General features: G+C 42.0%; 1 protein-coding gene and 1 long non-coding RNA gene across 8 annotated transcripts in view; one reads left to right on the plus strand and one right to left on the minus strand.

The window, feature by feature from the left end:
* The window catches only part of dlgap1a (discs, large (Drosophila) homolog-associated protein 1a), an 811451-nt gene that overhangs the window by 21634 nt on the left and 766887 nt on the right, over positions 1 to 22930 (minus strand). For all 7 annotated transcript variants that reach the window (XM_073043846.1, XM_073043853.1, XM_073043819.1 and 4 more), the window contains one exon: positions 20927 to 21345. In XM_073043846.1, the coding sequence (XP_072899947.1) occupies positions 20927 to 21345 (419 nt within the window). The remainder of the gene's footprint in view (positions 1 to 20926; positions 21346 to 22930) is intronic.
* Positions 11829 to 15709, plus strand: LOC140726916 (uncharacterized). Its single transcript, XR_012098755.1, has 3 exons — positions 11829 to 12000; positions 12914 to 12982; positions 15065 to 15709. It is a non-coding gene; the product is annotated as an uncharacterized lncRNA (long non-coding RNA).

Genomic DNA, 22930 nt, shown 5'->3' on the forward strand with positions numbered 1-22930 from the left:
TTGTTGTAGCAAAACTAATTACATACAATACTTAACTCAGTAAAAAATATGATATGCATCTAAATCACTATCTCAAAAAGCATTAATAATAGCTTTTAAAAAGTTCTTAAGTCCTGGCGGTTGAATTGTAAAGCCTAATGGCATTGGGGAGTATTGACCTCTTCATCCTGTCTGAGGAGCATTGCATCGATAGTAACCTGTCGCTGAAACTGCTTCTCTGTCTTTGGATGGTGCTATGTAGAGGATGTTCAGAGTTTTCCATAATTGACCGTAGCCTACTCAGCGCCCTTCGCTCAGCTACCGATGTTAAACTCTCCAGTACTTTGCCCACGACAGAGCCCGCCTTCCTTACCAGCTTATTAAGACGTGAGGCGTCCCTCTTCTTAATGCTTCCTCCCCAACACGCCACCACAAAGAAGAGGGCGCTCTCCACAACTGACCTATAGAACATCTTCAGCATCTCACTACAGACATTGAATGACGCCAACCTTCTAAGGAAGTACAGTCGACTCTGTGCCTTCCTGCACAAGGCATCTGTGTTGGCAGTCCAGTCTAGCTTCTCGTCTAACTGTACTCCCAGATACTTGTAGGTCTTAACCTGCTCCACACATTCTCCATTAATGATCACTGGCTCCATATGAGGCCTAGATCTCCTAAAGTCCACCACCATCTCCTTGGTTTTGGTGATATTGAGACGCAGGTAGTTTGAGTTGCACCATATCACAAAGTCCTGTATCAGTTTCCTATACTCCTCCTCCTGTCCATTCCTGACACACCCCACTATGGCCGTGTCGTCAGCGAACTTCTGCACATGGCAGGACTCCGAGTTATATTGGAAGTCTGATGTGTACAGGGTGAACAGGACCGGAGAGAGTACGGTTCCCTGCGGCGCCCCTGTGCTGCTGACCACCGTGTCAGACCTACAGTCTCCCAACCGCACATACTGAGGTCTATCTGTCAAGTAGTCCACTATCCAATCCACCATGTGAGAGTCTACTCCCATCTCCGTTAGTTTGTGCCTTAAGATCTTGGGCTGGATGGTGTTAAAGGCACTAGAGAAGTCAAGGAATGTAATCCTCACAGCACAACTGACCCCATCTAGGTGAGAGAGTGATTTGTGCAGCAAATACGTGATAGCATCCTCCACTCCCACCTTCTCCTTATACGCAAACTGAAGAGGATCCTGGGCGTGCCTGGTTTGTGGCCTCAGATTCTGTATTATCAGCCGCTCCATGGTCTTCATCACGTGCGACGTCAAGGCAACAGGTCTGAAGTCATTCAACTCCTTTGGTTGTGGTTTCTTCGGTACCGGGACAATACAGGATGTTTTCCACTGTCTGGGTACTCTTCTCTGCTCCAGGCTCATGTTGAAGATGCGCTGTAGTGGTTCTCCCAGCTCAGTCACACAGGCCCTCAGTAATCGTGGGGAAACTCCATCTGGTCCAGCCGCCTTGCTGGTACAGATCTTCCTCAGTTGACCTTCCACCTGTGCAGCCGTAATCCTGGGCGTGGGCAAGGTCTCCTGTGAGTGGCTATTTTCCTGTGAGGGAAGTAAGCCTGGTGTGGATTTCTGCGGTGAGGATGTGATTGACCAGAAGCATCCCCAATAATGTCAGAACATGTAGATGAGGGGGAAACAGAGTGTGGCCCCTACCATCGTGGGGAGCTATGTCACTGCCTTTTACACCTGGGTTGGACTTTGTGCTTTGCAGGAAGTGTTGGCGAATTATCTCGAAGTCATGAGGACATGACTAAATTTGGTAGGGAGAGAGTGTAACGCTCTGTAATGTTTCCCTGCTAATGTAATGGTTTCTTTGTAGCAGCAGTGTTTGGGTTATGACTACAGTTAATGGGGACTTTGGAATGTGTGCCATCCAATGAGAGGTGTGTTGTTTCTTGTGTGTCTGAGGGGAGGTATTTGCAGTCTTTTGTTGACAAGAGATGATGAGAGAAGATGTGAGAAGGGCAAGCTGGTAGACTGCAGGACAGAGTGGACTTGGACTGAAGGTCTGGGAGTCGATGACGCTCGGAGGAAATCGATGGGAAATTCAAGGACGGAAAACCATCAGCTCCAACATGCGCAATAGACTGTTTCATTAAAATGGGCTCTTTTTGTTTTTGTTTTCTGTATTAACCCTGTAGTCAAATTAAGAATTATAAAGCTCAATCGTTTAATTGCATATGGTGTGCCATCTGATCTTTCATGGTATTCAGTTGTAATGAGGAACACATCACGCAGCATCCACACAAATGAGATTTCATCAGTGGCGGGGCGACGACTGTTTTCCCCTAGACTAATGCAGTCCATCGAACCTGGGGGTTATACTACTACTTCCAACAATAAGTCTCTGCATCACCTTTGGTTCAGACATACCTTTCACTTATGCAGAGCTCAAGCTGTGTTCCAAGTAGCATTTTATACAGTTCTATCATTACTTCCTTGTCATATTCAATGCCTCAGGCTAAAATAGGACAACAGTCTGTGTTGTTTATAACTACCTTGCTTGACCTGCTATCTGTTTTTTGCATGCAAACATTCCAAGGTTTTTTGTTCCTGCACACCACTCAATATCATCTAGTTTATTACTATTTCCCTTGATTGTTCCAACTCTTGAAATGTATGACTTTACACTTCTTTTACCATTTATTGACCAATTTGACAAGATAATCTATACATTCCTGTAGTCTAAAGCTTTCTAGTCCTTGCTGGACCAAATGGCCAATTTTAACACCATCTTCAAATGTTTTAAGATGGATGAGGCTGTTATGAGGTTGAGAAAGACCATAAGGTTCAAAGTTCACAGTAAACTTATTGTCAAAGTGCATATGTGTCACCACACACAACACTGAGATTCAATTTCCTGTGGGCCTTATGAATAAATCTATTATAGAATAATAACCATAACAGAATCAATGGAAGACCGCACCAACTTGGGCATTCAACCAGTGTGCAAAAGAAAACAAGCTGTGGAAATTTTTTTTTAAAAGAGATAAAAATAATAAATAAATATGCAATAAATATTGAGAAGATGAGATGAAGAGTCCTTGAAAGAGTGACTGAATCAATGGTTAGAAAGTTGCAGCTGCTATTTATTTGTAGTGAGCACAAATTAATGTCTTCATTTCTGGCTGGTATTGAAGGAATACTGATGAAAACATTACATGTATTATTGAATTTGGATAGGATATTGTTCTGCTGTGGCCTTCAATGGAACTATTATCTTACAAATTGATACAACTGGTTGACCTAGGCAAATCTAGAGTAGATGTGGGACAACTCAGGAATGAAAGCTAAGATTTTGTACCCCACTATAGGAAACATCCTTTCCAATCCATTTGATATAGGCCTTTCAATATTTAATAAGTTTCAATGAGATCCCCCTTCATTCTTCTAAACTCTAGTGAGTACAGGCCCTGAAACATCAAACACTTCTCATATGTTAACTCTTTCATTCCTGGGATCATTGCTGTGAATCTCCTCTAGATCTGCCAATCTAGACAATGCCAGCACATCTTTTCTTAGATAAGGGACCAAAAACTGCTCACAATACTTCAAAGTGTGGTCTGACCAATGCCTTTTAGAGCCTCACCATTACATCCTTGCTTTTATATTCTAGTCCTCTCAAAATTAACAATTATTGCATTTGCCTTCCTTACCACTGATTCAAACTGCAAATTAACCTTTAGGGAACCCTGCACAAGGACTCCCAATTTCCTTTGATTTTTTAATTTTCTCCCCATTTAAAAAATAGTCTATGCCTTTATTCCTTCTACCAATGTGCATATTGTAACCATATTCTTCCCTATGCTATATTCCATCTGCCACTTCCTTGCCCATTCTCCCAATCTGTTCCAGTCCTTCTGCAGACTCTTTGCTTGCTCACTACTACCTGCCCCTCCACCTCTCTGCATGTTGTCCACAAACCTGGCCACAAAGCCATCAATTCTGTCATTCCAGTCATTGACATATAACGTGAAAAGAACATCGATCCCTGCGGAACACCACTAGTTACTGGTAGCCAACCAGAAAAAGCCCCCTTTATTTCCACTCTTTGCCTTCTGCCAGACAGCCAATCTTCTATCAATGCAATTATCTTTCCTGTAATAGAATGGGGTCTTATCTTGTTTGGCAGCTTCATGTGAGGCACCTTGTCGAAGGCCTTCTGAAAATCCAAGTAAACAATATCCACCGACTCTCCTTTGTCTATCCTGTCTGTTATTTACTCAAAGAATTCCAAAACCTTTGTTGGTCAAGATTTCTCCTTAAGAAAACCACGCTAAACCAATCCTGTCTTCCAAATTACTCCCAGATGCTTCAGCCATAGCCGCAATACAGTCTTTATTGCTAGTGCCCCTTTCCGATCAACTTTGGCCCCTCCTCTCTCATTGCTTTATGGTTCTATGTACTCCACTAATGCGTTCAATTTTAGCTTCTCCCTCTCAAACACCAGGGTGAATTTTATCAAATTATGTTCACCGGCTCCTAAGCGTACCTTTACACTAAGCTCCCTATTCATTTACCTTGTAAATTTTATAGTTATCATTTTCTTCTTCAAAAACTTACCAGATTATTCCTTGCAAGCTACAGTTAAGTGTGAAGTGGTTCATTTTGGTAGGTCAAATATGATGGCAGAATATAGTGTTAATGGTAAGTCTCCAGGCAGTGTGGAGGATCAGATGGATCTTGGGGTCTGAGTCCATGGGACGCTCAAAGCAGCTGCACAGATTGACTCTGTGGTTAAGAAGGCATACGGTGTTTTGGCCTTCATCAATTGTGGAATTGAATTTAGGAGCTGAGAGGTAATGTTGCAGCTATATAGGACCCTGATCAAACCCCACTTGGAGTACTGATAGAGGTGTATAAGATGATGAGAGACATTGATCGTGTGGATAGTCAGAGGCTTTTTCCCAGGGCTGAAATGGTTGCCACAAGAGGACACAGGTTTAAGGTGCTGGGGAGCAGGTACAGAGGAAATGTCAGGGGTAAGTTTTTTACTCAGAGTAGTGAGTGTGTGGAATGGGCTGCCGGCAATGGTGGTGGAGGCGGATATGATAGGGTCTTTTAAGGGACTTTTGGATAGGTATGTGGAGCTTAGAAAAATAGAGGGCTAAAGGTAAGCCTAGTAATTTCTAAGGTAGGGACATGTTCGGCACAACTTTGTGGGCCGAAGGGCCTGTATGGCGCTGTGTGTTGGCGTGTGACCAAGTGGTTAAAGCTTTCGTCTAGTTATCTGAAGGTCGCTAGTTCCAGCCTTGGCCGAGGCTGTGTGTGTGTCCTTGAGCAAGGCACTTAACCACACATTGCTCTGCGACGACACCAGTGCCACGCTGTATGGGTCTTAATGCCCTTCCCTTGGACAACATTGGTGGCGTGGAGAGGGGAGACTTGCAGCTTGGGCAACTGCTGGTCTTCCATAAAAAAAACCTTGCCCAGGATTGTGCCCTGGAAACTTTCCAAGATGCAAATCCATGGTCTATCGAGGCCTAATGGAGGCCTACATTGTGCTGTAGGTTTTCTATGTTTCTAGGTCCCATCAGTACTATTTTCTTCCTCTAAGTTTAAAATCTCCTATTTATGTACTAGCTTTAACATGTGAAAGCTTCTCAATGTGCTTCTTTGGAGATACCAAATAAAACTGGATGCTTAATTCATAAATATTAGGAGAGAGGACCAAAAGCTTTTACAGAATATCTCAAATAGATCGCAGAATTAGAGAGGGACTTTGGGATATAGGGACTGAATTCTATGGCTTCGGGTAATTGTAGCTGAAAGCATAGCTGTCATTGTGGTGCAATTGCATTGAGGGATGTTCAGGAGGCTAGAATTTGAAAGTACAGATATATTAGTGGTAAATGGACTGAAATGGGGAGCTGTTGTACAGCAAGGGATGTGAGAACAGGGATGAGCAGTTGATTAAACAACTGCAGAAGCAGAGCTGCGGCCAGTACGTTGTGAGAATCACAACATGGAAACATGAGTTTGAAGGACATTTTTATGAAGTGTAAAAGAGAGAGGTTGACCAGGAGTGAGTCTGCATGTCACAAAGGCAGAAATATTCTGAATCCTGCACAGTGACAATCACAATGCACAAGGCATGGTTACATATTTGCTGTATATTCAGGCAACAGAAACCCTTGTGGTTACACCAACTCTTCATTGAGACTCGTTATCTTTACTGCGATCTGATTGGGAAAAGGCACTGAGCACTACCACCAAAATCCTCATCCAATATAAAACTGCCATTGAATATACAGGAAATACAACACTAGTACAACTTCTATGTTGATCAGAGATAATTGGTGAAAAACTGTGATGTCTGTAAAGACACATTAATTTCATACTGTGCGGTTTATTCAAAGGTCAGCTAGTAATTGCAGAGGAGATTAGTCCTGAATCAGCATTAAAATGTGAAATCTCAAAGTGCTGGCTTTCAGTCAGTTACTAGAGAAGGTCAGTCTTCTCACAGAAGGGTGGAGAGGGTTAGATTGCCAATTAGATGGAGTGGTTTAGAGATGTGACCTAGTAATCATGAGGTGCGGTTAGAGAGGCTTAGACTCGGAACTGAGTGGAAGCACGGTAGGTGGGCGTGTACACTGGTGAGGACTAGGTTAACAATCAGGATTTGTGACACAGAAATCTGACACCTTTACCCAGTTAGGTCTATAACGTGACTTCAATACGCAACAATCTCTTCAATACTTAACTACTTTCTGAAATGGTGAAGCAGGCTATTCAACTGTATCAAGATCAATACTTTAAAATGGAATATGAACAAAATCCTACCACCTAACATGGGCTGAAACACAAGATTCATAGTCACTTCCGGTCCTGAGAATGCTGCAATTTCCTTACAAACATCTGGTGATTGCTGCCTGTATTAGAAGCTGACAGACAATAACGTGCAAGGCCATAAAGAGGTCGAGTCTATCTATCATTCTAGCCATATACCAGCAGGATAGGAGCGGTCTTCGAGACTGATTATATACATGCCTTTAGGTTTTTGCACCTTCTGCCCAATGGGAGTGGGGAGAAGAGGGTATATCCAGGATGGGTGAGGCTTTTGATTATGTTTGCTGCCTTACCAAGGCAGCAACAAGTGCAGTCATGGACTCTTTGGAGGGGCGACTGATTTCTGTGATATGTTGAGCTAGCACATCCACAATTCTCTGCAGTTTTGGGCAGAGCAATTGCCATATCGAGCTGTGATGTACCCACATAGGATGCTTTTAGAAATGGTGGTTAAAGGGAGTGTCAAACTTATTTAACCTGCTGAGGAAGTAGAGGTGCGGACGGTTTCTTGGTCTTGGGTTGTGCGGTTGGACTAGGACAGGCTGCTGGTGATGTTCAATCCAAGGAACATGAAGCTCTCAACCCTCTTGACCTCAGCACCATTAGAGCACGTGCATCACCACCCTTCCTGTAGTTAGTGACCAGGTCTTTTGTTTTGCTGACACAGAAGGAAAGGTTGTTGTCTATACACTAGGTCACCAGCCACTTTCTTTCACTCTCTCCTTCCTCGGTTCCGATCATCATTATTTGAGATTGGGTCCACTATGTATGGTGGCATCATCTGCAAACTTGTAGATGGAGTTACGGCAGAATCTGGCCATGCAGTCATCCGTGTTCAGCGAGTATAGTGTAAGGCTCAGAATGTAGCATTGTGGGATACCAGTTTTGGGGATGACTATGTTGCTGCCTAACCTTACTGATTTGGGTCTGTTGTTCCAGAAGCCATCATACCAAGCATCCAAAATTTATAAACCCCTCTATCTTTATTACTCAGTAAAACTACACTATTAGCAGGAAGTGCCGACACAAGGGGAGAGTGAGCTCCTCCGAGAGTTCTCAACATTGAATCAGGTTGGTTACATAAGGGCTAGTAAACCTTGATGACACCTAGTATCCTCCATCAAATGATAAATTAATGCTTCTCCAGTTTGGAAAAAAAACCGCTTGGACGAAGAAGTGAGAATATTAAGGACTAAATATACTTTGGTAAGAAATATCAAGGCAACCAAGAGCAACTTAGTAGCATCACCAAACTACCTGAGGCTTGAAAAACAGCTGACAGCCACAGCAGTCATTAAGAAGGGCAGTGTGGTAGTGGAGAGGCTAGCTTAACACTACTACAGTGCCAGTGATCACACATCTGGGTTCATACCCCACTGCTGTCTGTACAGAGTATGTACGTTCTTCGCATGACCATACAGATTTCTTCTGTGTGCTCCAGTTTGCTCCCACATTCCAAAGATGTATGGTTAGAGATTGTAAGTACTACAAATGCTACATTGGCAATGGAAGCATGGTGACACTTGCAGGCTGCCCAATCCCATCCTCGCTGATTTGATTTGACACAAACATTGTACTTTACTGCATGTTTTGATGTACATGTAGGTGCCATTGCCCTTGAATGGAAAATCCTATAAAGAGAAGTGGATACGGTCCAGATGGCTCCCCCACCGTTGTGCGCATCTACATGAAATGTTGTTGCAGGAAAGCAGGAGCCATTATCAAGGACCCCCCCCCCAGCACCAGTTACTGGTGTGTTTGACAAGAAGGACTTCATCAGCCCCTGATGAAGGGTCTCAGCCCAAAATATTGACTTGTTATTCCTTTCCAAAGATGCTGAGTTCTGACCTGCTGAGCTCCTCCAGCATTGTGTGTTTGTTGCTTGGATTTCCAGCATCTGCAGAATCTCTTGTGTTTATGATGCACAGTGTAAAGTTCCCTGAAACAAGTTGAGGTTATGAAAATATATCACCACAAGTCTCTATTCCTTTGCTTCTAGATACATTATGCTTCCAACTGTTAATGAAGATAGACAAAAATGTCCACTGGTACAAAATATTGATACAGAGTACCAAGGGCCATTGGAATAATTTTTGAACTAATTTAGTTCCTTTGATTTTTAGCAAATATGCACAGACATGGAAAATAAGCTAAAATGCTACTAGAGGGAGAATGGAAATGTATTTTCTTTTGAATTGCTAATCATTTTGGTGTGGCTATGAGAAATGAATGAATTATTTCAGTCTGGTGACTGAAATCCACCTTATAAACTCTCATTTATCTTAAGATGCATTAAGAATTATCTGGTGCTACAAATAAATATGGTTAAAAGGATTCTAACTAATCCTTTTGACGGACCACTTCTGTTTCCTCCTGATATCCTAAATAATTGACACCTTCATAAATCTGGTATATTCAGAAGAAATATATGAGATTGTAAGTGCTAAGAAGAAAAATTTGTTTGTCTTGTTACGAGGCTAGATTTCATGAGATTCTTTGCTATATTCTTTCGGTATTGATCAAAAACAGTTATCTCAAATCACAAATAAGAGAAAATCTGTAGATGCAGGAAATCTGAGCAACACACACAAAATGCTGGAGGAATTCAGCAGGCCAGGCAACATCTATGGAAAAAAAGTACAGTTGATGTTTTGGTCCGAAAACCTTTGGCAGAACTGGAGGAAAAAATACGAGGAGTAGATTTGAAAGGTGGAGGGAGGGGAGAGAGAAACACCAGGCGATAGGTGAAACTTGGAGGGGGAGAAATGAAGCAAAGAGCTAGGAAGTTGATTAGTGAAAGAGACAGAAGGCCTGTTAGAAAGGAAGGGGGGAGGGGAGAGGAGCACCAGAGGAAGGAGATGGGTAGGCAAGGAGATAACACGAGAGAGGGACAAGGGGATGGGAAATTGTAACATGAGAGCAGGGTAAATGCTTACAGCTCTCACAGCTATCTGGACTATACCTCGTCCCACCCTGCTACTTGTAAAAACGCCATCCCCTTCTCTCAATTCCTCCGTTTCCACTGCATCTACTCTCGGGATGAGGCTTTTCATTCTAAAATGAAGGATATGTCCACCTTTTTCAAAGAAAGGGGCCTCCCTTCCTCCACCATCAACACTGCCCTCAACCGCATCTCTTCCATTTCATGCATGTCTGCTCTTAATCCATCCTCCCGCCACACTACCAGGGTTAGAGCTCAGCTTGCCCTCACCTACCACTCCACCAGCCTCCGAGTCCAGCAGATAATTCTCCGAAACTTCTGCCACCTCCAACTGCATCCAACCTCCAAACACATCTTTCCCTTCTCCCCCCCCCCCCCCCCCCCCACTTTCTGCAGGGATTGCTCCCAAAGCGACTCCCTTGTCCATCCCTCCCTGCTGATCTCCCTCCTGGCACTTATCCTTGTACACTTGCCCCTACACCTCCTCCCTCACCACCATTCAGGGCCCCAAACAGTCCTTCCAGATGAGGCGACACTTCTGTGAGTCTGTTGGGGTCATATATTGTGTTAGGTGCTCCCAGTGTGGCCTCTTGTATATCGGTGAGACCCGGCGTAGATTGGGTGATCGCTTCACCGAGCATCTATGTTCCGTCTGCCAGAACAATTGGGATCTCCCAGTGACCACTCATTTTAATTCCACTTCCCATTCCCATTCCCATATGTCCATCCATGGCCTCCTCCCTTGTTGGGATGAGGCCACACTTAGGTTGAAGGAACAACACTTTATATTCCGTTTGGGTAGCCTCCAACCTGATGGCATGAACATTAATTTCTCAAACTTCCAGTAATGCTGCCCCCTCCTTCATCATTTCCCATCCCCTTGTCCCTCTCTCATGTTAACTCCTTGCCCACCCATCGCTTCCCTCTGGTGCTCCTCCCCACCCCCCACCTTTATTCTTTCTTCCAGGCCTTCCGTCTCTTTCACTAATCAACTTCCTAGCTCTTTGCTTCATCCCTCCTCCAGGTTTCACCTGTCGCCTAGTGTTTCTCTCTCCCCTCCTGCCACCTTTAAAATCTACTCCTCAGCCTTTTTCTCCAGTTCTGCCGAAGTGTTTCAGCCCGAAACTTCGACCGTACTCTTTTCCATAGATGCTGCCAGGCCTGCTGAGTTCCTGCAGCATTTTGTGTGTGTTGTTCTGTTATCTTCAACACTACTCATAATGTAAGTGTGTGGATTTCCTTCTGGCAATAATATTTTTCTCTGCTTGGTGAGGTGGTGGTGGATAGGGAGAAAGATGATGCATTCAAGAGCCCAATCTGGCTTAATGGTATCAGTCCATTGCATAAAAAAGGTTGGGAACCCATGGTTTTGAGTTGGGCGCAGCAGAGAAGCATGTCTGCACTGGAACTTTTACTGTCTCACAAGGAATGAAATTATCCCTCCTGGTCCTTGTACAGTGATCATTAACAGGCTTTTAAGCATGACTATCAGCTGGAAATGTCTGGTTGAATTTCCAGTGTGAAGTTAAAGAGCATGAATACGGTTGCTGTTGTATTTCACTTCAGAAAAAGATCAACTTTCAGTTACATAACGTGAAAAGGGTTAGGCATTTGACTTTCTAACTTCAGCAGCTTTATAACATGATTGTTAGTGAAAGGTTTTCACTGATTTCATGCCTAGTCCAGGAGAGAATGTAAATAAACCTGAGAGTAGCCAAGATTCCAAACACTCTTCCTATCTAAAAAAAATTTTTAAATTCTGTTTTTCTAATTTTAATAGACCCAGTTTTGATGAGTTTTTGGGGAGAGTTCTAGATTTCCAATAACATTTTTGTAAAACTGTGCTTCTTGGTTGCACACTGAAATGGCCCATTCTAACTTCAGTATCACACTTTCTCTGGTTTTAAACATAACTTAACAGAAAATATAAGTTTTTCCTGTATTTACATTGCTGAATCTTTTCCACGTATTCTACAGTATAGTAATTCAGATAATCCAAAAGAAAGTGAAAGCTCCTTTCCAAACAACTGATATTTTTAGGAAACTATAGAGGTAAAATAATATCCGACTTCCTGATTGAGCAGCTGTTTCCAGTCAAGGGTTTTTATTTCATTCCACATTATGAAATGTTTGTGCTGCTAAAGACAGCACAGCCATACAACTGCTACAGTGGTTGTCTCACAGCTCCGGCGATGATGGTTTTATTCTGAACCCTGTGACCACTTGCTCTGGTTTCCACCAGCGACTGTCAATTGCCCTTTGTGTGTAGGTGAGTGTAGTTACACTGTAGAATCTGGGGCAGTTGGTGGGAATGTGGTGAGAATAAACTGGGACTAACGTAATGCTTGCTGGTTAGGGTGGAGTCAGTGCTTGCTGTGATGCGTCTAGCGTGGTAGTGCAGTGGGTAGTGGCTGCCACTCTCATTTTCAGCTTCCACTGCTGGCTAGCAGTCTCTTCAAAAGGAGAGCTGACTGCGTCAGTCTCCTCTGGCCAGTATATAGCCTTTCCAACAGCAAGCCTCATACAGTGCCTCCTCGCTGGCGATGCACAGAAACTGAATTCCTGTCAGACTCAGGGTGACCTACAGAGGACAGGGAGGAGTTCTGGCCCCTGCACACGTAGCACGCAGGCCCTCTGGTGTGTGTGGACACACCCTGGTGCTCGTGAACCAGAACCCCATGTATGGGTCAATAGCCCCACTGCCTTGTAGGCAGCCTCAGGAGAAATGAAGGCTACAGGAATAAACCCAGACAGCAAATCCGGAGCGGAGGCCTTAAGGACATCATTGAACGTCCTTCTGACAGCTCCTGCAGCCAAACTGGTGCCAAAATATTGCTTCATAAGCTTTCCTTTTGAGGCCAAGAGGTGGATCCTGACAACTGGGCATCTCAGGATCTTCATACTTTCTGCCCAGGCTTGTGATGATCATCATCACCCACTGTCCTTCGAGGCAGACAGATGCCAACCATAGTAAAGTCGATGGATGGAAAGGCCTCTTACTTTGCTGTATGAAACTGAATCTTAAGAAAACGAACTCACTGAATGGAAGGACATAAAATTTGTTTTTTGAAAGCTTTATGCAGTATGTAATATGGTCATGTATTGCATCAAATTTGCAAACTGCATGCAAGGTATTGGGATGTGCTGTAATTTGGCTCAAAGTGCTTTCCCTCTCTTTATAGGCCTGAGGGTTGAATCTAATCATCTGATGAGCAGCATCAGACCATATAGCTGATTGTCACTGATTGCAGGTATGATGTCACCTCCAATTAAATTGATGAACAATGCACACTGAGAACGGCCACTTAAATGATAGCTGAGGCCTAGAAACAAAACCCAGCAAGAACTGACATCTTTATTACAGACTCCCAATTTTTTGCTATTACTAAAGATACCTGATTGTGATAGAAAGTATGATAGTACCAAATAAAAGGAGCATTGTATCCTGCATGAGTTAGATGAAACAATGCAAAGGTAAAAGAATTAAGATAGAATAATGACTAGGTTGAACAAAATCCAATCTATTTGTTGAATGATATGGTCTCATATGCTCTATTAGATTAATTATTGTGTTTCTCTGTAAAATATTACATCAGAGGTTAACTAAGCAGAAATATATACATTTTACATTCATATCTTACCTTATACCTTATCTTAGACGGGATGTGCTGAAACTGGAGAGGATTCAAAAGAGGTTCACAGAAATGATTCCAGGATTGAATGGCTTGTCATATGAAGAGTGTTTGATGGCTCAGGGCCTGTACTCACTAGAATTCAAAAGGATGAGGGCTGACCTCATTTAAACCGATCGAATAGTGGAAGGCAATGATAGAGTGAATGTAGAGGGGATGTTTCCTGTGATGTGAAAATCTAACACCAGAGGACTGAGCCTCAGACTAGAGTGGAGAGTCTTTTGGAATGGGAATGAGGAGGAATTTCTTCAGCCAGAAAGTGGTGAATCTGTGGAATTCTTTGCAACAGGCAGTTGTGGAAGCCAAGTCTTTTATGTATATTTAACACAGAGATTGATAGATGAGGAAAATTGGATCAGCCATGAAGAAATGGTGGAGCACTTTTGATGGGCCAAATGGCCTAATTCTGCTCCTATATCTTATGGTCCTATGACTTTCACATCAAAGGAAACATCCTCTCTGTATTCACTCTATCATTGCTTTTCACTATTCGATCAGTTCAAATGAGGTCAGCCCTCATCCTTCTGAATTCTAGTGAGTACAGGCCCTGAGCCATCAAACACTCTTCATCTGACAAGCCATTCAATCCTGGAATCACTTTCGTGAACCTCCTTTGAACCCTCTCCAGTTTCAGCACATCCTTTCTAAGGTAAGATATGAATGTAAAATGTGTATATTTCTGCTTAGTTAACCTCTGATGTAATATTTTACAGAGAAACATAATTAATCTAATTATAAGTTGATTCAGTTGTTGGCAAGTTCAGTTACTGTCAGTGACCTTGTCAGAACTGATTTATATTTAGCAGGTGATTGATGCATTGTTCATGAAAAGTATCTTTATAATTCACAATTAATTATTTGTCATTTGAATCTATTTTATCAGTGTTTCCTTCTTGTCATGTTCTAGCTGTGGTTCTATAATAGACTATTTATTTATTTAGAGATCGGGGCAGAACAGGACCTTCCAACTCACTGAGCTGCACTGCCTGGTAACCCACCTATTTAACCTAGCCTAATCAACAGACAAATTACAATGACTAATTAATCTAGTAACTGGTCAGTCATTGGATTGTGGGAAGCAACCTGAGCACCTGAGGAAACCCATGCGTACATGGGAAGTAACGCATGTTATCTTCTGAGATATGTATGAAGGCAATGAAAGCCATTATTAATAGTCATGTTATGAAGCTGCAAAACCTAGAAAATCAAGTAAATCCAGCAACTATATTGAAATGGTAGACCAAATTTCCATTTAGGTGTTCTTTAAGTCTTCCATAATTTATGTATGGCACACTGACATAGCTAGCTGAGCTGTACAGTGCCAGAGACCAAGGTTCAACCCTAAGTGTTGTTTCTGTGGAGTATGCATATCTTTTCTGTGACTAGGTGGGTTTCCTCCCACTTTCTAAGGATATACTGCTTGGTAGGTTAATTAGCCACTGGTATTTGCCCATAGAATGTATGTGAGAGGCAGAATCTGGGGCTGGGGTGGGCCTGGGCATGAGAAGAGTTGATGAGAAAGTGGGGAGAAAGAAAATTAAATTGGTGTAAATGGGTGGTTGGCATCAACTTGATGGGCTGAAGTTGTATGTATGAATTGCTTTGTACATGGTCTTAAGTATTTGCACCTTTTTCTTGCAGGAGTCCCACCTACAGGGAGAATGATTGAGGCATTTCCTGATTGCAAATTCCTTCCGTCACACCTTGTGTATGTTGTGATCTCATCAACGTAAGTGATGTATGCTGCTGTTGCTGCGACGACTCCAGTGAGCTGGGCTTGATTACACCTTTCGGTGCTGACTGTGTGGAGTTCACACCTTCTCCTGATGATCACATGACTCTGATAAAAGCAAGGACGGTCAGGATGGGAAATAATTTCTTCCCTAAGGCCATTAGGCTTCTGAACTCCCTGCTGCATCACATTTGAAGTGTCTCCAGTTAATCTGTTCTGTACCCTAAAATATTGAATTTATGTTCTTTAGTTTGTTTACTTGTGTAATGCATCTGTAAATTTTATCCTTACTTTCCTATGTTATTGTATATTATATGCATGTTATGTGTACGACAGACCCTGGTCTGGAGAAACGGTATACAAGCAGTCCCTGGCTTACGTACGAGTTCTGTTCCTGAGTCCGTCTTTAAGTCGGAGCAAGTACATCCGGTATTATTTAGCGTCAGTTAGTCAAACGTTGTCTTAGTATATAGTATATATTTTACCTTTCTATGCATATAAAACACTTAAGAAACGTATGTATTCTAATAATTAAACCACTGCATTGCTTACTAATAATTGTAGCTTTCATTGGGGCAGGGCCTTTCACATGTTATAATATTCTCACTTTATCCGTTATCCTTTAAAATTGTTCCGATTGTTGACCGACTGTAGCCTAACGTTCTTCCAATGACCGATGGCATTTCACCTCTTTCCAAATGCTTTATTATTGCCACTTTATTTTCAATTGTGATCGCTTCCCGTCAATGGAACAGAAACACTGCGGGCGGTGGGTCCCGAGCTGCGCCGGCTCCCGAGGTCCGCTGGGTCCTAAGGACCACAGCACTGAATTCCCCGGGTCCTAAATTGCACCGCACTGAGACAGGCTAAATGGGACAACTGGGGGCTGTGCTGGGTTTGGGTATTTGATCCTCCACAATATTCCGCATGGGAATTTAAACTGGAGGTGGCAGTGTTTTTTTTTAACGAGGTCGAGTTGCGAGCTCAACATCAACACGACACGGATGGTACGGGAGTCACTACATCAACATCAACCCGGCCCGGGAGCAGTCTGTCACTAAATCGAACTCGGGAACCTCCGTTCTCTAGCCCGGTGCTGATCTGACTGCGCCACTAGCCGACCGGAACGGGGAGTGGTAGGGTCAGCGCGAATCTTACTAAGAAAAATTTAAGCCAAATACAAAGTTAAACATTCAACAGTGTCAACGGCAATGACTGAAAATGGCGGACGGCTCCATACCTCTTACAATCTTATACACCTCTATCAAGCCATCCCCTTTGATCCAAAGAGAGAAGCCCTAAGCTTGTTCAACCTTTACTTGTAAGACATGTCTTCCAATCCAGACGGCATCCTGGTAAATCTTCTCTGCACCCTCTCTAATACATCCATATTTTTTCTATAATAAGGGAACCAGAAAAGAATACAGTACTCCGTGTAGTCTAGCCTGAGTTTTATTCCATTACACAATGGCTTTTGAATTCGGTCTCCTGATTAATCAAGGCCAAGAACACCATACACCTTCCTAATCACCTTCTCAAAATGTGTGGCAACTTTAAAGGATCTATGGACTTGGAACCCAAGATCCCTTGGGTCTTCCACACTGTCATTGACCTTGTACTTTATCTTCAAGTTCTACCTTCCCCAGTGTATCACTTCACACTTCTTCAGATTAAACTCATCTGCCACTTCTCAGCCCAGCTCTGCATCCTGTCTATGTCCCTTGTAATCTACAACAACCTTCTACACTATCCACAACACCTCCGACCTTCATGTTACTGGCATACTTACTAACCTACCCTTCAACTTTTTCATCCAAAATCAATTACTGACCCTGCAATAATTTACAATAGAATCTTGACCAACATTATGACAATGCTGCATCACTTCGACCTATACCCCTATTAATCAAAGTTAATGGTTTTATGTATGCCTCCTACTGCTCATGGTCCACGGACTGTTTCACAGAGACACAGTGCAAAGCACATCTAGCTTTGTTAAGATAGATGAAAAACAGTAGTTGCAATCTGAATATGGAGTAGTTGAAAGGGGTAAGAGATGCTGTCGATTAAATGCAGTTATGGATGGGTATGAGGACAAAACAGCAACTCAGTGACACTCAGATGTGGTTGAAGAATCCAATGAACAGAGTGGGAGAAATGAAAGATGTTCCCAGTGCTTCAGAGTGGATGTGGAAGCATGAGGAATTTCTGGATGTGTCTACAGCTGTTCACAAAGATGGTTGTTTCGTATATGAGTTTTATTGCATATACATTTTAATAAATGTCAATAAATGTTGTTGAGTAGATGTTCAGGAAGAGTTGAAGGCAAGAAAAGAAAAAAATAGAGAATTCTTAAAGTGTTTTTTTTCTTAAATATTTGGGGAATATGATCTTAACCCAAGTTAGTCCCAAAGTATTTACATAAGACACTGCCTCAAAAAGACAACATCTATAATCAAAGATCCTCACTATCTAGGCTATGCTGTCTTCTCACAGTTAACATTAGGCAGGATATACAGCGATTTTAATTCCCACATCACCATGTTCAAGCCACCTACTGCCCTTTATCCATTCAGTTCTTCAAACCAATCTTCACAACACTGTTCGCTACTCATTATAGCAACACCGTGTCACTTTGCTCAACAGTGGACTTTATTTTTATTGTTCTAATCATGTTCTATGTGCCTGTGATGCTGCTGCAGGTTTTTCACTATAGCTGAGCATATGACAATAAACTTGGTATTGACTTTGACAGAATGATTACCACGAATATAAGCATGCTCTGTGGCTAAAGCTACATGCTTTCAATGCAGGTTCAAGTTAGCCTGTGCTTTCTCATTCTCCCCCTCCCTTCCCTTTTTGCTCGGATTCAAATAATAAGCCAAATGCAATGAAAGTAACAGAGAGAAGGCAGGATAAAGCAGCTAGAGAATCATGGAGCAAAGAGCAGGTTTTCAAAACAAGCCTCACTGCAAATGAGAGACTGAGGTAACAATTCATCCTCAGTAATTGGGGAAAGTAAAAATAAATATCAAAATTATTTTGAGCTCCATGGAGCATGTGGGGATCCTCCGAGATCCAGGCAATCTTTCTCTTTTTTCCTTTTTTTCTTTCTTTAGATAAGGGTTAAGGGGAGGGGGGGAGGGTTAATATTATTTTTCTTACTATTTTATCACCACATTTATTCTTTGTAATTTCTAAAATTTAATAAATAAATAATATTTTTTTAAAAAAACAATTCATCCTCTCTGTTGTGCTTAACATGCACATCTACCAGTGATTGCAAACATTTTTATGGTTCTTTGGTATATTCAATTAAATACATATATGAATCCGAAGTCAGACCAAACTGCAAGCAATGGTAGATGAAAGCTTTCCCTGCGTATTGTTTACAACAGAATGGTGGCAACAAGTCCAAAGAATAAACAAGGAAACCTGACCTGGCGGAAGAGTAACAGAAGGCCATTCTCTATCAACCCTAATGCTTTGGGATTGGTTGCACACAATGGAACTGAGAGTATTTTACAACTGATAACTTAGCCTAAGTATATAAAGAAAGTGTAGATTCCATATAGATTATTCCATCTTCTATTATGACATTGGAACACACAGACCATATGCTGTCTCAGAGAGCAATTGAATTTCCCCCAATAACATATTCTCTCTACACTCCCAGCAGCTCTCCCCAGATTCCACCACTCATCTGCACTTGGAGCAATAGACAGCATTCAATTAATCTGCAAGTCTTTGAGACAGCTTCATGTTCCAACCTGGCTGATAACAAAAAAAACTGATCAAATGCTCTCCTAATTTGGCAGTTTGTTTTTATGGGACTGCTTGCAAGTAGAGGTGAACACAGGACATACACGCAAATGGATACATGGAAAGGCACGACAAGAGGGCACCAGCAATCATTTTAGCTAATGGCTTCTTCTGTAAACATTTGCCATTTACTTTTAAATTTCTGCCAATCCAACCCACTGTCTAGCTGTCTAAAATTCATTGCTGAAATTTGAATACCAAGAAATATGTAAACATTCAATATTTTAGAATCATAGACTGCTAGAGAACAGAAACAGAACATTCATATCATGAGACTCTTACAGAGATCATTCCTGCAATGCTAATAAAATATATTTACGCAGACCTCATAAGTGAAACAATTCAAATTTTGGAGTTTTATGTAAATTCCTCCCACCCATCTGAATAAATGGTTACTTCTCCCCTTGCGAGTTGCCCAAACTCCTATTTCCTGATGAAGGGAATTTGGAGCTGGAACTGAAGTATACATTAAAGCTCTTTTTGTATATGCAAATAAGCATAGCCTAGGAATTGTTAAATTTAATTTATTTTTGTCCTCAACATGGTAGATGCCAGATTTCCAGTTAGAACTGTGCAGTTGTTTCATATTCATGATTTTGGTGACTTGGGAAGACCAAGTGGCATCTGAAAATATTCACAATAATGTTCAATTAAACCATCAAAGTGTTAATTTTCTTTGGTTTTCTTTTCATGTCACAATTTAGAAAACAAATCTTTGTTATCACCTGTTTTACCAGAATGTTGTTTTCACCCATTCAACTGACCAAACCCCACCCCTTTCTTTTTGCCTTAAATTTGGTGGAAATTAGTCAGTGAAGTGGGGAAAGACCATAAGGTATAAGAGCAGAATTAGGCCATTTGGCCCACGGAGTCTGCATCATTCAATCATGGCTGATCCTTTCTTTTTCCCTCTTCACCCCCACTGTCTGGCCTTCTCCCCAGAACTTTCAATGCCATGTCCAATCAAAAAACTACCAAGCTCTGCCTTAAATACACCCATACACCTGGCCACCACAGCTGCCTGTGGTAATAAGTTTCACAAATTCACCACCCTTTAGCTAAAGAAATTTCTCTGCATCTCTGTTTTAAATGGATGGCCCTCTATGCATGGGAAACATCCTTTCCACATCTACTCTGTCTAGGCCTTTCAACATTCGAAAGGTTTCAATGAGATTCCCCCTCACCCTTCTAAATTCCAGTAAGTACAGGCCCAGAGCCATCAAACGTTCTTCATAGGATAACCCTTTCATTCCCAGAATCACCCTTGTGAACCTCCTCTGAACCCTCATCTTTTTTAGACGAGGAACCCAAAACTGTTCACAATACTGGTGAGGCCTCACCAGTGCTTCATAAAGTCTCAGCATCACACCTCTGCTATTACACTCTCGACCTCTTGAAATGAATGCTAACATTGCATTTGCTTTCCCAGCACCAACACAAACTGTAAGTTAACCTTTAGGGTATACTGCACAAGTACTCCAAAGTCCCTTTGCATCTCAAGATTTTTAGATTTTCTCCCTGTTTAGAAAACAGTTTGCACATTTATTTCTTCTACCAAGATGCATGACCATGTATTTTCCAACATTATATTTCATTTTCTTAATCCAAGTCCTTCTACAGCCTTCCTGTTTCCTCAATACTACCTGCCCCTCCACCCATCTTTGTTCCATCTGCAAACTTGGCATCAAAGCCATCTATTCCATCATCTAAATCATTGATATAGAGCATAAAGCAAGCAGTTCAACACCGACCCCTGCGGAACACCACTAGTCACTGGCAACCAACCAGAAAAGGATCCCTTTATTCCCACTCACTGTCAGTGAAGAAATTCATCCATGGACAAACAAGTCTATGTTATAGGTAAATGTTACATTACAAGTAGCTTTACGTTTGTTTCCCTTGTAGGCTGGAGTTTGTTACTTTCTTGTGAATTTATTATATAGACTTACTTTCTTCAGGAAGGGCATTTTCTTGTTCTTCTTTTTCCATCTGTTGACACCAGGCATCCATGCGCTCCTTTTCTGCTTGAAGCAATTTCATAAACCATCGTCCGTCCCTTTGGCACACTGACCGCTGGCCTGCTTCTACTTCAGCCTCTGATGTAGAGTCGATCCAGGGTTCAGGGGGTGGCAGAAACGAGGGATCAAAGTTTGAGTCAAAGGTATTCTCTTGTGCACTGGCTTGCGAATGGTTGCCCTCTGATCCAAGAAAGCTGGGTGTGGATGTGCTTGCGTCTTTGGAGAGCTGCCTTAGTAATGGACTTGAAACTACTTCCTGGGGCACCACTGAAATTTCAGAACTCTCCTTATAATCCAGATCAGCCTGTACTGCAGCTGTTACACTGTTTGATCGTGTAAATCTTCGAAAACTACAAGAGAACAACAAACATTGTAATAAAACAGTTTGGGGGAAAATCTGTCGTAATTTTATGTAGCTAAGCATAAAAATGTACAATAGATGAACAGTATTCTGGTCCTGAGTTGACCCAATGGCTTAATACACTGGCAATATTGATCTACACAAAGTACAAAAATCCCAGATTACTGGATCCTCAGATGCCGCAGAGTTAAGTGCTATTGTTCTCATTGGTCATACAATCATCTACTTATATAAGCTATCTTATCTATTCATATTTATTGTTTTTATTATTATTATTATTGCATTATATATTGTTTGTGGGTTTTTTTTGCTGCATCAGATCCAGAGTAACAATTATTTCCTTCTCCTTTAGGTATATACAGGAAATGGCATTAAACAAACTTAAACCTGCAGTCTGGACTGCTGTTTTCCCTCCAGCATAGAATGGGTACCAGAAATGGCAGGATGAGGCTTAGTTGTGATGCAGACACATTGTATCTCACAGGGAGGAAGGGGGTGGTGTTTTGAGCACCTGCTCAGGACATCAATAGGAAGCCACCCTGGTGTAACAATCCAGACGTATATATTGTGCTTGATATGGTGTAGGGTTTGATGTGCATGGTGATCTCAGCAAAATGTACAAAAATGCTTGAGGGGTTTGACATGGTAGATGTGGTGTTGATGCCAATGCTTTGAAGAAGCACAAGAACAGGCCCCTCAGCCCATGATGTCAATGCTGAACATTATGCCAAATTAAACCTGCCTGGATATTATTCATTCTCTGCATTTTCCTATCTGATGACAGAATAATGGACATTTATATAGGAATGAAGGGTTAGATTGATCTCAGAGTAGGATAAAAGTCAGCATGACATTGTGGGGTGAAGGGCCTGTACTGTGCTGTGTAGGTCCATGTTCTACGCTCAAATCTGCATCCACCACAATGTCTGGCAGCCTATTCCAGGCACCTACCAATCTCAATGTAAAACACTTACCCCACATATTTCCTTTAAACTTATCCCCTCTCACCTCAAATGCAAGTCTTCCAGTAATTGACATTTCTATCCTGAGAAAAGATTGGACATTGATACCTACAATATTTATAAACTTCAGACAGGTCTCCTCTCAGTCTCAGATTCTCCAGAGAAAACAACTCAAGTTTGTCCACCTCTCTGAAAAGCTCATACCCTCTAATCCAGCATTCTGGTTGAATCTTTTCTGAACCCTCTCTGAGGCCTCCATGTCCTTCCTGTAGTGAGATGATCACAACTACCCACCCAACAAGCTTTTGTTCACCCATAAGTTAGCAAATCTTTGGAATTCAATATGCACGAGAGTAGTGGAAGTGCAAGATGCTGATAAACTTTTGGTTGTGAAAGGAATCAAAGGACTTGGGGTTCATGGTGACCAATCAGATATGATATTAATGAAAAGTAGAGGGATGAGGGGTTCTTCAATTTCTTATGTTTTACGTGAGCATATATTTTTCCTGAGTGGGGAGTTTGAACATAGAACAGTACAGCACAGGAACAGGCCCTGTGGCCCACACTGTTGTGTGAAACCAATTAAATTAATAATCGAAAGGCGAATAAAAT

Source organism: Hemitrygon akajei, chromosome 1 (genome assembly GCF_048418815.1).
Source record: "Hemitrygon akajei chromosome 1, sHemAka1.3, whole genome shotgun sequence".
Lineage (NCBI taxonomy): Eukaryota > Metazoa > Chordata > Chondrichthyes > Myliobatiformes > Dasyatidae > Hemitrygon > Hemitrygon akajei.